At 34.8% G+C, this 14,182-nt stretch overlaps 1 protein-coding gene across 1 annotated transcript in view; it reads left to right on the top strand.

Moving 5' to 3' along the window:
* Positions 1-5,170: 5,170 nt before the first annotated feature.
* The window catches only part of LOC128183704 (palmitoleoyl-protein carboxylesterase notum1-like), a 15,181-nt gene continuing 6,169 nt past the window's right edge, over positions 5,171-14,182 (top strand). The window contains exons 1-3 of the mRNA XM_052852826.1: positions 5,171-6,220; positions 11,558-11,610; positions 11,716-11,814. Of these exons, the coding sequence (XP_052708786.1) occupies positions 5,970-6,220; positions 11,558-11,610; positions 11,716-11,814 (403 nt within the window). The 5' untranslated portion in view covers positions 5,171-5,969. The remainder of the gene's footprint in view (positions 6,221-11,557; positions 11,611-11,715; positions 11,815-14,182) is intronic.

Genomic DNA, 14,182 nt, shown 5'->3' with positions numbered 1-14,182 from the left:
TATTTATACAAGCATGTGGGAACCAAACAGATAAACGTTGAAACACCGGTTGGTAGATTTCATAACTACAAGTGGAGTTTACATACAGTCTCCATCTTGATATCAGGGGCAAATGGTCGCGTTTTATTAACAGCCAACAAATATTAAATGTTATACTCTCATTCGATATCAATTGTGATTTTACAGCAATTTTTTTGGTTAGTTGTTTATTTTGATCTGAGAAATTAAGTCGTTTCTTCACTCTCCTGCCTATGTATAGGTAATTCAAGCTGAAACAGTTTGAACTGCTACAATTGTTTTCATATCTTGAAATAAAACACCTATTTGTGCGCGGCTTTTGCCATTAACTGCTTGTTGAAAATATGTGTTTTGTAATCTAATGATAAGCGAGAAAATTTACAGTCAGATTTAAATGCACACAACATTTTTAAACTTTATCTTCTTTCGATTTATTTTAGTATATATTGAATATATTCATAAAACCCCCAACATTCTACACAGAAGAATTCATTATATAATGTTTAGTCACCCCTAATGCTATGAAAAATTAATGCTTTTCATTCTTCAGCAAAATGCTCGGCCACGCAAATACATTATTGAAACCAACGAAAGTTCTTTATCAAACTTTATTCACAAACAACCATATTGTTATAGATCATGGTTTCAAACGGAAAAGAAACATTCACCGGTATATACCAACACACACAACTCCTTTTCACGTTATCTCAATCGTCCAAATAGCTGATGTTCACTTGGCCGGCAAAGATCAAAGAAACGCACGCGTGTTGATTCCTCTGTTTAATAAGGCAATTTCGATTGTATCTACCGTCTATAAGCCTTTATATTCTAGCCATACTTCGCGACCTCTAGGTGGAACACCTATATGTATTTTATCGACACGAATTCTTTCTTTTCAAGTTGGTGAAAAACTGACCTTTACGAACTTGTCCAAAATGTCATCTAATCAGTGAAGATATGGGTGTTTTAACTTTATGGACATTTTATAAAGAAAAAAATGGGTCGGACAGAGTAATAGTCCACTTTTTTTTTCGTTACGTTTCGCCAGATATGCCAATTGGTTTACTGCATGTAGCTACACTTTTAGATTTGCTTTTCAGATTTAATAAAGTTACATCAAAACATCAATAATACTTACTTGTAAAGTGCTGATTCTTTAAATTAAAAAAATCACATTTTTTCCTTTTTGTGTGATGAAGTAATTAAAAACTAACACAAAGATTACTTAATGTACTTCTGCAATACAAACACTAAAATCATTGCAATACTAAAAAAATAATAGGTCACAATAAAAAGGGAAAACACAAATAGATTGATATTGTAATGTATGAAGAGCATAACAGAAAAAGAACAAGAAATATAAACCACGCTGTATATTGAAATTTAAAAGCAACCAATCTGTATTTTCTATCATATTATAAAAATTTACCAAATAATCTAAGCTTAAATCATGCATTGTAATCTTATTATTAATTTTGCACTAGCTTTAGTTAGATTTTCATTTTTCTGAAAGTTAATATTTGGATTTATAGATAAACATATCTTGAAAAATACCCCAAAATCCAACCCCCATCAACACCCCCAAAAGAAACCACAAAAAATAATTTTACCCCCCCCCCCCAAAAAAAACAAAAAAAAAACAAAAAAAAAAACAAAAAAAAAAAGAAACAAACAAAACCCAAAACAAAAGTGAAGAGTGCGATATTTTTTGTGTATCCCCCTTTTTTGGTTAGGATTTTAACTCTAAAACTTGTGCTACACGTTTACCATAGTATTTTCATAGGGATGACTGTTTCTTCTGACTGAACCACACTGACCCGTCGCAAGAGGCAATCTGGTAGTCTAGCAGTCAAATGAAACCTTTTTTTTTTTTTTATAAAACTTCCCTTAAAACTAAGCACAGAATTGCAAAAATAATAGAAATATGTTTGACGATATGAAATGTTCATTATCAATTTGTACAATACAATTGTCAGTTCATAGGCCTCTAAAATATTGTTGTGTTTTTCAAGATCACTTCGTGTATTTCTTCTTTTACGATGTCAGAAAATGCTACCGAGTGCAATTGTGAATTGCGACAAGAATCTATTTTTTTCTATCAAGACAGACAGCCATAATGTATTACTACGCTTTCATGGACCCTTGCCACTTGCCAGCAGAGAGGGCTTGCTTAATACAAATTGACAATATATCACGGTTCATATTTCGCAGACACCACCCTCACATATTTATATTCCCCATTTATTAATCTTTTGTGAGAGACTAGGGAGTTCTCTTGCAGCAGAGATAATCTTTGTTATGAGCGGAAATGTTTCAACGGGTTTATAAATGATAATTTGAAATACTAACGAGCATTTACCTTTTCGTAATGTTTTGACTGACCCGAGATAGTAGCTGTTGGCTTTTCCTCGTTTGTAATGTGGGAAATCTAAAAATTGTTATCGTATTGAATATCAAACCTGCTGACTAATGAGTTTTTTGGTCTCCTATATAACGAATAGTAGGTCTTAGCCGAAAATATGACGTTCTCGAGACTTCACGAGATTTCGGAGTAGAAAGTTATCGACAATACCAATATTGTCCAATATACCAACATTTACGTTTATCAGCCATGGAATTATACTCCTTTATTTTACGAATCTTCAGATTTATTTTGAACTCTTTACGGTGTAGCGATTTTCTACAGTAAACTCTTGGTACCCATATTTTTACACCTTCGTCCTCTCTCTAACAAATGAAATGAATCCAAATAATTACAAAGTACTGTACATAACGCTTACCGTTTATAGAAAGTGCACTCCAACAATTACATAAAAGAAGGATTGAAGAAAGCCCATTTTCGGAAAAAAGAAGTTGCACTCTACCCAAAACAAAAAAGAAATCTCCAATCAAAGAGAATAAAAAATGATGATTCCCTTTCATCATGTCTGAAGTTTAAAGAGAAGAACTGGACTTTTATGGCCATTAAATTGCAAGGAGGAGTTAAGCGTTTTATACACTAGCCAAGGACCAGCAGGGACAGTGGGGGTATTTCAGTGCCGAACACAGGTTTATAACTCCTTCATGATACAGTGACATCTTCTGATGTGGTTAAACGTTTGGTGCAAAGTGTTTTTTTTTTTTGCACGGAAACCAACAGGAAAATCTGAAATTCTGGTCATATTTGTTTTCCTACGTTTTATAGCCATAATTCTACAGGGTGTAATAACGGATTATTTCAAGTGACAGGTTGATAGATGGTAATATGTTTCAGGTCTCCGTTTTTTTTCATCTGAAGCTTCAAGACGTCTTATATAGCTGCGGGAAATATTGTTTGAAAATTATCTTTACTGTAATACGTTTGTTACGAATGTCACTATAATTTTCGTAAAATGAAGAAATATTTGAAATTTAAGCCACATAGGCATAAATATCCTGATTATCGTTCATCTACCATGCTTCAAGAAACTCAGTGCAAATTCCAATTTGCCACAGAAATCAGAAGAAAAGATTCCAAAATAATATGGGATGGGAAAAATCGAAATGTGAATTTGTCGAAGCAGTTTTCAATAACTTAGCCACATTTCTACCTGCTCTATTTCCGGTTTTTTAAAATAAATTTAAATTTTTCTATCAAAATACATGTATATAAACGTACATTTAAAAAATATGTCTCTGCAATGTTAACACTTTATCGTCATTGAAGTTGTCTTGAAGCAGTTTAATCGTTTAACTACGACGAAGTTTTGAAATATATTATGACCATATATTTTAAAAATACCATTTAATTTTCACACTAAATTTCCATTCAATTTTCTCATCAAATTCCATCTTAATTTAGGGTGTTTTCCCCTCTCAAACTAACATAAAATATCAGTTCAGTCCATATCGATCTTTTCCTTGAATCCTGTTTATATTTTTGTTTACCGCTAAATTACGAACGTTGATCAAATTGAAATATCAAATATTTTGATTCCTTTAGAAGTAATGCGGTCTATACATTGATCTCGTTAAAAAACATCAATGTATGGATTAGAATTTACTCTTTGACCCGTCACCGGTTTAGATTTTTCTTTCGAGATAAAACTTTAATCTAATATTTCTCAAAACTTTTCGTCGCCAATTCTTTAAAACTGGGATAAATTCGTCCTTTCACTTGCTGCAAATTGTGTGTATTTTGTGAATTGGCCATGATTTCGTCGTCGAAGGACCTTTAAATTAGATTTCACAGAAGAAGGTTGTATATATGTATATGAATTTTCACCTGTTAAGATTCTTCAGTACGTTAAGTATGGATTAAATCGATTGAAGTTACTATACCTCTATAATTATTTCATTGACAAACACACTGGGCTATTAGTGTTTTTCACCGAGGCTTCGTGTACGAGGAGCATGGAAGCGGAAAAAGTCATTACCCTAAGGAATGGGTAAATTGAGAGTTCTAGCATGTAATGGAGCAACAGAGAGTCGATCTCCGGTTTATTATTAAAAAAAGGTTGTACACCCAAAGCACACTCGATATACCTTCTGACCATTTGAATATGTTTTGTTGTTATAATTGAGATCGCAATTGAATTAAATTTGTTCTATTTTAAACAAGTTTAATCTCTTTTTCTTCATAAAAATGCAATTATTTCTCAACGCTGAAATAGCAGCAGTTTGGGAGCGCACCAAAGCAAAGTAGCGTTAAACTTCGCGAGAAGTTTTTTCTTCGTTTGTTAATGCCACATTTAATGCTCGTTTTCATTCATAACCGCTAATGGCCCCAATAATTACGGCAGGCTTTTTAATGATTCTGGCTCGTTCCGATTCGTCGATCTGAAAATTGTGTTACAATCTGAGCATTAAAGGAATGAAAATGCCCCAACAATTCTCGGGTTATGAACACCGATGCTCTGATACTCTTCAAGTATGGGAGATACAAAAATCCTCTTGTCCATCTCTAATCGCAGTCTCTTTGAAGCTTGCCGAACGGTACAGAAAACACATGTGCTACAAGGTTTCTATCACGGTTAATCGTGGTTTTCTGATTTATAACAAGAGAAAAGTGGGACCGGACAGATATCGGGGCGAATCAGAGAGCGACCTCATGAATATTCATAACGATGACAGGTAGAATCAAAAGAAAGGGGCGGGGCCTCAATCATGCTTGTTTTCATTGTAGTAATTTTATTATAAACTGTTCTTTATACGATAAAAGATGAAAGGAGACAAATGAACAAGCGAATAAAAACTATTTGTATAAAAACCTTGCGCTCGGGATTTTGCATAGTATGTTAGTGACCATCGGCGGGACTAGAGGAAAAGAGCATTATATTGGAGTTATAAAGCGGCGGTTATGATTATTCCTTAATAACTTTGAAGTGAGACAAGCAAGTTTGTTAAACCGACTTTGATCTCTGAAATATAGCACAAACACACTTTGTTGTTGGAATTTCAATTTATATTTACACCGAATCTTTATCAATTGTGGACGTATATATTCATACTATGGAGCCTGATTTTGGATTTTATTTACATCGATGAATTGTCGTTAAAAGAGAAAAAAGAAAAAAAAAAACAAGACGCAGGATATAATTGAAAAATTAGAATAACTTGAAATAGGATTTTCAGTGCTGGTATTTCACAGAAATGCCACCTGTTGTACCTATACTTGATCTCCTCACGAAAAATACAGTGTTTTGTCAATTGCTTTCCGTAACGTATACGAAAATGACAGTGGAATCTAAAGGTTACATGAAAGTGCGATGTAATTAACAAACATGGAAATATTCAACTTTACTTGATACTCACTTACTTGACTTGAAATTTACACCATTTTTTTTTCATTCACAAACTACCGAGGATGGCTATAAAATTTAGATGTGATTTATGCTATGTGGAACGATGATCAAGTGAACAAACATTAGAAATATAGATATCTATAGCAAAATACTTTTATATAAAATACTGAACGTACCTTTTTTATTAGAATGACGAAAATATATTTCATTGTGACATTTTGGGTTTGTGCAATATACGATGCATCAAGCATGGCGAGACGTTTAGATATGCCGTTAGATGTAAATAAGCTGGAGAGTCTCGGAAATACAGACACTCTTATGAAATCTCTGAAAGACATTGCTCAAAAGTCGCACAATTGTGGCGTGAAAGAAATACCAAAGTTACGTCGGCACTACCTCAGGAATACAAGTGTGACATGCAATGATGGGTCTCGTGCAGGGTAAGTACCACGTGGTCTTTAAAGGCAGACGACATTTGGTCTGATAACATTTTTGTTATAAAAATATTTTTAGTACAATATGAAGATTGGAGAGAGAGAGAGAGAGAGAGAGAGAGAGAGAGAGAGAGAGAGAGAGAGAGAGAGAGAGAGAGAGAGTATTTGGAAATGTTTATAGTAAGTGTCCTTCAGCGGTTCAATGGTATTGTTTATACATTCCAGTGAGGAATTTCCGTTCCAGGTTTTTCGATATGTGTGGCAATCGTCCGCAGATCTATAGGGTATAGATACGGAGAAAATATGTCTAAACTTTATCTCCACTTTGTTAATACAACCTAAGCTACGTTGTTTTTCAAGTGCCCCATTGTAATGTTTTGAGGCGTATTGGATCGTTATGGAAAGAAGGAATCGTGGTAAGAGGGGCTCAATGAAATATTTTACATATCGTAAATATCTCGTGTCATTCTCCATCTCGTCAACCCATATCTTTAAAGTGAACCGAGCCGTGCAATAGATGGATCCTTGCTGTTCTAAGTATTCAATTGGTTTTGCCATGAAAAAAACCAAACAGTGTAATGAGTTTGTAGAGGTCGAGATTAACGATGCTGCAAATGAGAGAACGTTCCGTACTCAGATAATACTTTGTAACAATTACTTCCGCTTGACAAGCACGATTGCGAATTCTTCAGAGGACGAGAAAGTGCTAAGCATAGGAGACTTTGGAAGGGAACTGTTTCTTTCATCGCCTCGACTTCAGAGAGAAAATACAGAAGTAAAATCTTTGGTTTTGGATAAAGTATGGTAGATAAATAAGTGTCCCTTCAAAGCGTGCTCTGGGGGACAGACTTTATCTGTGTTTACTGTTCGATCCCTGCGGCATTGTGCGGGGCGCGAGGCGAAACGCTCTGGAAATGTTCTCTCAAATATCCCAGCCTTTGATCTATCTGTGGCTCTCGTGTTTCATTCATATTTTTGTGTACGTACTGATGTTTGTTTAATTTTCATCGCGGCTGGAACGTTATAGGGATTTCTATTTTACTAGCAACGCTCTCCGCGATTCGGAATGAAATTCGTTATTCTGTCATTGGGGTACCTGTATGAAAAATTCTGAGAGATTTCGTCAAAGGGAGTAAACGAGAAATGAGTTTTTTCTTCGTCATTGAGAGATTTACTTTCACAATCAAAATTTCGTTCGCGATCTCATTCATAAAAATGAATATTATATTAGCCGAGATGAAAAGACCTTTAGACAGTTGAAATTAAAGGTGTTATCAACAGTCCCCTTCTTAAAATTACATCATTCATCGCGATTTCGTATAATAAGAATATCTAATAAGTCACATACAATACTTGCTAGGCGTTGCAAAAATGAGAGAGAAAATACTCTACAATCAAAAGTAATAGAGTATTGGCAACTGATCCAGCATTACCCAAAATTCCTCACGTTGCACCTTTGTCGCAATTTGCTACCAACGGGGTCTCTGCGTCTTTTAGCTACACCCCCTAAGTCGAGAGTCAATATCTTTTGGTCATTCATGAAGCTATAAAAAGCCGGAATAATCCGTTTAAGTAGCTAAGAACCCTATTACGAAATTTGATCTTGCTCAGCTCTTCGGAAAATTATAAAGCAGAAAAAGGAACAAAGTAAAATATTGTATAATCCTTTTATAATGTCAGCCAAAATTGCACTTTTCTCCAACACACCTGGTCGCCTTTAATCTGTTCTTTCTGAGCTAACCAGGTGTCTGCATTCAGTCCTGATCTTTAATCTGCAGGTCTATATCAAAAGGAACATCTTGTCTTTCTGGCTATAATCTAGATTATCCAAAATATCTGGTTTATATATTTAAGAGATTCATTCAGAAAGGTGACCTTTAGCCTTACACTGTAGTGCAACACAATGAATCCAAAGTGTTAGATTTGAAGAAAGCAAATTCGCTCTTTTTTTTTTTAAACTCAAACATTTTTTTTTCGCATAAAAAAGACATTCGTATCATCAGCCAACAATTATGTATTTGATGTGTGCAAACTACAAACGTATATATATATATATTTTTCTCTTTATTCCCGCTGTTTTAAAGATAGAACTATTTCCTGCAATTGGTCCATCCTCGCTTCTAATCAACATCACAGAAGGCAAAGTGCATCGGCACAAATATAAGAAGAAGAAAGAATTGTTTTTATTTCAAAGACAACGTCTGTGTGAGAAAAACAAAACAAATAAACACTATAGAGAAAATTCTCGTTTAATTTGTCGACTCGCGGATCGTCTTGGTGTAAATATCGGGCTTTTGTTCTGGAAAGATTGTTTATTTTCTATCCAAAGCAACACCTTTCATCTTCTTGCGATAAAACATGACAAATGTACAATTCGATGACTTCAAATAGAGGCAGCACCGATCTGATATATCCCCTGTCTTCTTTCAAGTCCGCATTCAGGGACTTGTTCACGAAACAAGCCAACTAAAACGTCTAGTAGGATCGTAGGAAACGAGAGCAGAGAGATAGAAAGAGAGAAAGTTCAAAGTGATTTCTCAGCTTTGTACAAAGAAACGAAAGGCTAGGCTTCAAAGATATAGTGGTTCCCTAACCTGACCAGGGTTGTTATAAAAACACTTAGAATGACTAGTCTTTTTGATTTTCACTTGAAGGAGCAACTTTGATCGATACTATCCAGAGAGTAAAGTTGTGCGTAAAATGGTGTGTGTTCGGGGGGGGGGGGGTTAAAACTACACGCATGTACATGTAATGTCAATTTATAATTTGACGACCTAAAAAATCTTATCCTAAATCTTTTTTTCAAAAATGAAGTTTAATTAAAGAAACATTTACAATTTATCAATCATATCGTTTTATTAATTAAATGCATGTAAGTCTTTCATCAATTAATCATTGACTGATAAATTTAGTTCAAAATTCACTTTTCAAAATTCAAGAAATTCAAGTTTTACGTGTACGGTTTCTTGCGCGAATTTTACAAAGTGTCTTTTCTCATGATAATTTGTTAACACTTTTTATCTTGTACTTTTTTTCTCTCTCAAAGAATTTATGCCCGCCTGTTATTTCAATAAATAGGCAATAATCAGTAATAAATACGAGATAGGAACAAATTGTTTGTCGAAATTTTGATAAACTATTTCCACCATCAAAGCCAGCGCTACAGAGAAGGTCATCAAGCGCTTGAGTGAGAATAACAGGGTCTGGCAAGTGTTTGAACACAACAAAGGCGAAACGATTGCTTTAATGTGCACATATAAGAAAACACGGAAGATTAAGTATAGGAACGAAAGCTGGTGAAAAAACAATGAATCCTGGTTATTTTGGGCGCGTAATAAATCATTCGAATAGATGATACGGGGAATAAGAACACAGGAACTTAAAATTGAAATGCCGTGCACTCATTCTAGTTTATCACGCTAATTGAGAAATGATATTTTTATGACGACGGTAAACGCTGATGAAATTGTTGCAAAAATATTTGAGAAGGGATCTTTATTGTACGATAAGAATGGTCTTTTACGTTCCCTTTGATGTTCCAAAACATCTCCTGTTAAACAATCAGTGCTGGAAAATGAATCTACTTACTTTTGGATAAAGAATAGAGAAAACACTGTATATCAAAACTTAATAGGTCTTTCGTATTGTGAAATCATTTGAATATATATCTAAGGTTTTGGCTCACATATACATAAAAGAAACATCTTCTGTCACAGTAGGTAATAATACTTCAATGGCCAAAGAAGACAATTTGTCTGAGAATATCAAACGGGAAAGAGAATCAACCCTGCTTTGATGTTTGATAATGAAGTCGCTAATTAGTTAAGTCTTCTCGGATCTGAATTTTGAAGCCGTGAAAAAGTACCCTAACCTGCTGGGAGAATATCGACCTTTATACAAAAAGACTCCCTTGTAGTATAAAATAGGGGCGCTGCGTTTTATAATCGGAACGAAGGGGATTGTCCGCAAATTGGGTTTGTTCCCGATTTTTGTTCAGATCTGTTTCTATCAATAATTTTGCTAATTTTCGATCACTGGAAAAGGGGATTGTGTGAATCACGAAACCTTGGTAAATAAGATAAAATTACTTTTGAACTAGCCAAATATAGGATGGGAAATCGGTTTGATATCTTTATGGTGCGAGCCATTTCATGTCCGTGGGGACATTGGCAATAAACAAGAACTGCTGACGCCATTTGACCAAGATTTCGCGGTGACGTATTAAGCATCGCTTTGCAAACAGTCCCAAGCGATCACAACGCTGGAATGACGTCGTTGCGCGTGTATTTGCGAATCACGACCGTCTCTAAGGATGTCATAGGGACCAAAGATCTTCGGGGGGTCTGGAATGGACCAGCAGACGTCATAAAGTCTATAGCAAGGCCCACCATACGAAATACAATGTTTTCTCCTCCTTTAATCTTTCCGTTCTGCGGATTTGGTCCTGGAATTACTCTTTTGATTCTGACTCGATATCAAAAGCTTGTGACAACTGATAGGATAACTGTTAAGATATCGAACACTCGAAATCTCGAGTGCTCTCGAGAGTCGCGCGAATTTGCCCATTTCTCTCCAATGAACGGTGCACTTGATAAATACTTGTGAAGCAACCCTCATAAATCAACGTACACTTTTATCCATCACGGCTTTTCTTTAACTACACCCATAGGTTAAACTCCCTCTTCCAATAATATCTTCGAAGTCTTCTTCAAGCATTTTTAAAGTCTTTTATATGAAGTGATCTACGGCACTGCAAACGTTTGTATAGTAAACAAATCATGTATTTAAAAAAACTCAGCTTATTCATTCATTGATAGCTTTACAAACATTATAGTTGACAGAAGATTATAAAAAGAGCGTCTTTTTAACAGCGGTTTTTGACCCTGCATTTACTCGATGGAAACATGTGCAGCATGAAATATTTGACCATAGAAACAATTCTCCGGTCTAATTTCAGAATTTGTATTAGAGTATTAATAAAGGAGGAAAACTAAGAAACTATCGTTTGTGCATGAAATACTTAGTCTACTTAAGCAAGCTGATGTTTTTGATTATCAATTTATAAACTTGTAATTAATATCATATTAATACAATTATATTCATGCAATTTTAAAAATAAAATATCTGTTAATATTCTTAGCTTATAAATTTATGTATAGTGTAAATATAACAGAGTAACGGTATCTTATACGAATAATTTCGGATCAAGATCAGAATAATAAAAAATCGCTATCGTGTTTCAATGAATTTTTGGAGGTCCATTCATGGTTTAAAGATATTTGAATTATACAGATAGATTTTATACACTGTAACATTTTCATTACTGTTCATATTGTTTTTCAGGTATTATTTAAGAAAATCTCATGGCAGCAAAAAATGGATCATATTTTTAGAAGGTAGGCCAGTTTAACCCTATTGAATGTCCCACACTGTTGTAAACGTTGTATTTTAGCAATATTTTGGATTACTACAAAGTAACAAATATCTCTGATTATTTCTAGGTGGTTGGTATTGCTTCGACAGATTCAGCTGCGAACTTCGTTGGAGCAGCAAAATGAGAAAATACATGACATCCAATGGGTGGCCAGAATACAAAACGGGTAAGTGGCAACTAGTTACAGCCATGCAGTGTCTAAAGCATGAACAATCATATGTAGTCCTCCAAACAGTAAAGACAATATTCTCAGTGGTAATTGTTGATGCACTCGGGGATAATTGAAAAAAAAAAATCGAGAAATGCCATCGAATATCATTAATGTAATATACATGTCTATCTGCAACAAAAATCATGACATCTGCAGGAACAACGCTACCGTACATAGGTGCACACCTATAACGTTCCAAAAACAAGGACACAACATTTTCTTTAAATATTCAGTCTATCAAACCATAAAATAACCCCCCCCCCCCCAAAAAAAAAAAATGGCACAATAGGAATCGAGTTTTCTTAGTGTAGTTTCAGAAGTAAACTTTAAGAATCCGTAGTTTTGAAAATACATTTTTATATTTTGATTTTGGGTGTCCCTAAAGAGCTATTATTCAGAGCGCAGAGAACAATACACCTTTTATGGGATAATGCTTGATTATGAGGGCTTTGAAGGCCCCACATATAATCTCAAAACTACACCTGTCGAAAACCATCAAAGGGACCGCTATTGGATTAGTCGATTTAAGGGAAACGTAGGGGTTGCAAAGGGCTTAGCCGAACAATGTTATTATCACTCATAAAGGGGTTTTAAGAATAGGGATTAGAAAAGTCAAACTTTGAGTATCTTTAAGAACTTCTGTGTAAATACTTCGACATCGATTTAAAGAAGATTCCTCTTTTAAGGCGAAAATCTTAATGAACTCTTCAAGCCGTAGTTACGTATTCGCGAATTTTAAAGAATTAACCTTTACAGCTTATATATAGAGCAAAAGGAAAATGTTACAATGTACTTTCTACTGTCTCTGCGTTACATCTTCTTGATGACGTAGTTTTTTGGTTCACTTGAAATGGTACTAGTATTGCGTTTTGTTACTCGTCAGATAATACGATTTCTGAACGAAAGTCTCCAGCGCCAAGGAATGCGAAATACGTAGAAATACATAGAAATTTAAACGTTAATCTTGTGAAGGGGCAGACCACCAAACGTGAATTTAAACAAACTTAAAACGGCGTTTATCTCAGCAAGTAGTCAACATAGATTAACCCTAATTAAAGGTCGCTTAGCTCAATGCGGAAAACATGTAAATCCCACCTACGTTCTTGATAAAAACCCCGCATATCTCAAAGTGTTACTCCATTCTTGAACCCAGTTGGCGATAGTTCCCAACCAATTATGACAACAGGGAACCATCAACAGGTCCTCGCAGAGAAAATTTCCTTCTAATTTATTTCTTAAGGTTATCTGGAAAATTGAGTAAGAAACGGGATAGTCTTGTGGTTTAGTTGATGAAATCTTTATACCTCTACATGTAAATTTCCAACCCACATCCCCACCCCCCAAACCTCTTAAAAAACCCCTTGGTGAAACGATTGGGGAGGGCATTCAATGCATGGGTGGCTATAGGTGGCCACAGACCAAGGAACAGACGAGATCAGCACATGACTTCGTTATCACTGAAAAGATAACAATACAAGAAACAATTCAACAGCGCCATTAGAGAAAACCCAGAAATCCACAGAAAGAAACGTTTATTGGGGTTTGACCGTCATGGTCGGTACCAGAACACGAGAGACTTTACGAAAACGTGTCGCCATTTTTTGTGTTCGTACTTCAGACACACTTTTACAATTTATTCCCCTTCCGCCTGCTAAATCAGATACTGAACTTAATCATTGCTCCCTTGAACGATGTGCCACGATAAGTTAAGCTTTCAAAAAATATTAAAAGATTTCTTTTTCTCCATTCATCTCCGAATGAATTAACTCCGCAATGAATTCTAAATCTGACGCAAATTAATTGACGAAAACGCCTATAAATAAACGATGTGTCTTTTCTCTCTTTTCGCTGAATTTATTTTGCGATCCTAGGTTCTGGTTTTTATGTAGTAGTAATTCATGATCTTTTGTACAGGTTCTGTTTTCTTGGGCGGATTTTTTTCTTAAAATATTTTCCCACTCTTTTCTCTTTTTCTTGCACGTTACTTGTAGCACGTAGGTATTGTCTACACATAAATGTTTATTTAAAACTAAACATTTGATGTTATGACTACTTTAGTGCAGTATATACTACTATTAATATTAATCAAACATGAAATTTTATTTGAAAATGAACATTTGCAGAAAGCTAGTACGAAAAAAATATGTATGTATAATTGATCATTAACCTTCACTAATGCGAAGAGAGGCCAAGGCATGGAATTGACATCCCTCTGCGATTTCATTGTAACTTTTGAATTGATGTGACCAAGTTATTAAAAATGTTTGAAATACGCCCCCTATATTCAAGAAATTAAAAAAAAAATATTTACGTTGTTGGTAAG

The sequence above is a fragment of the Crassostrea angulata genome, chromosome 5, assembly GCF_025612915.1.
Source record: "Crassostrea angulata isolate pt1a10 chromosome 5, ASM2561291v2, whole genome shotgun sequence".
Taxonomy (NCBI): Eukaryota; Metazoa; Mollusca; class Bivalvia; order Ostreida; family Ostreidae; genus Magallana; species Magallana angulata.
Note: the sequence above shows the minus strand (reverse complement) of the source record. Positions and strands in the feature narration are given on the sequence as shown.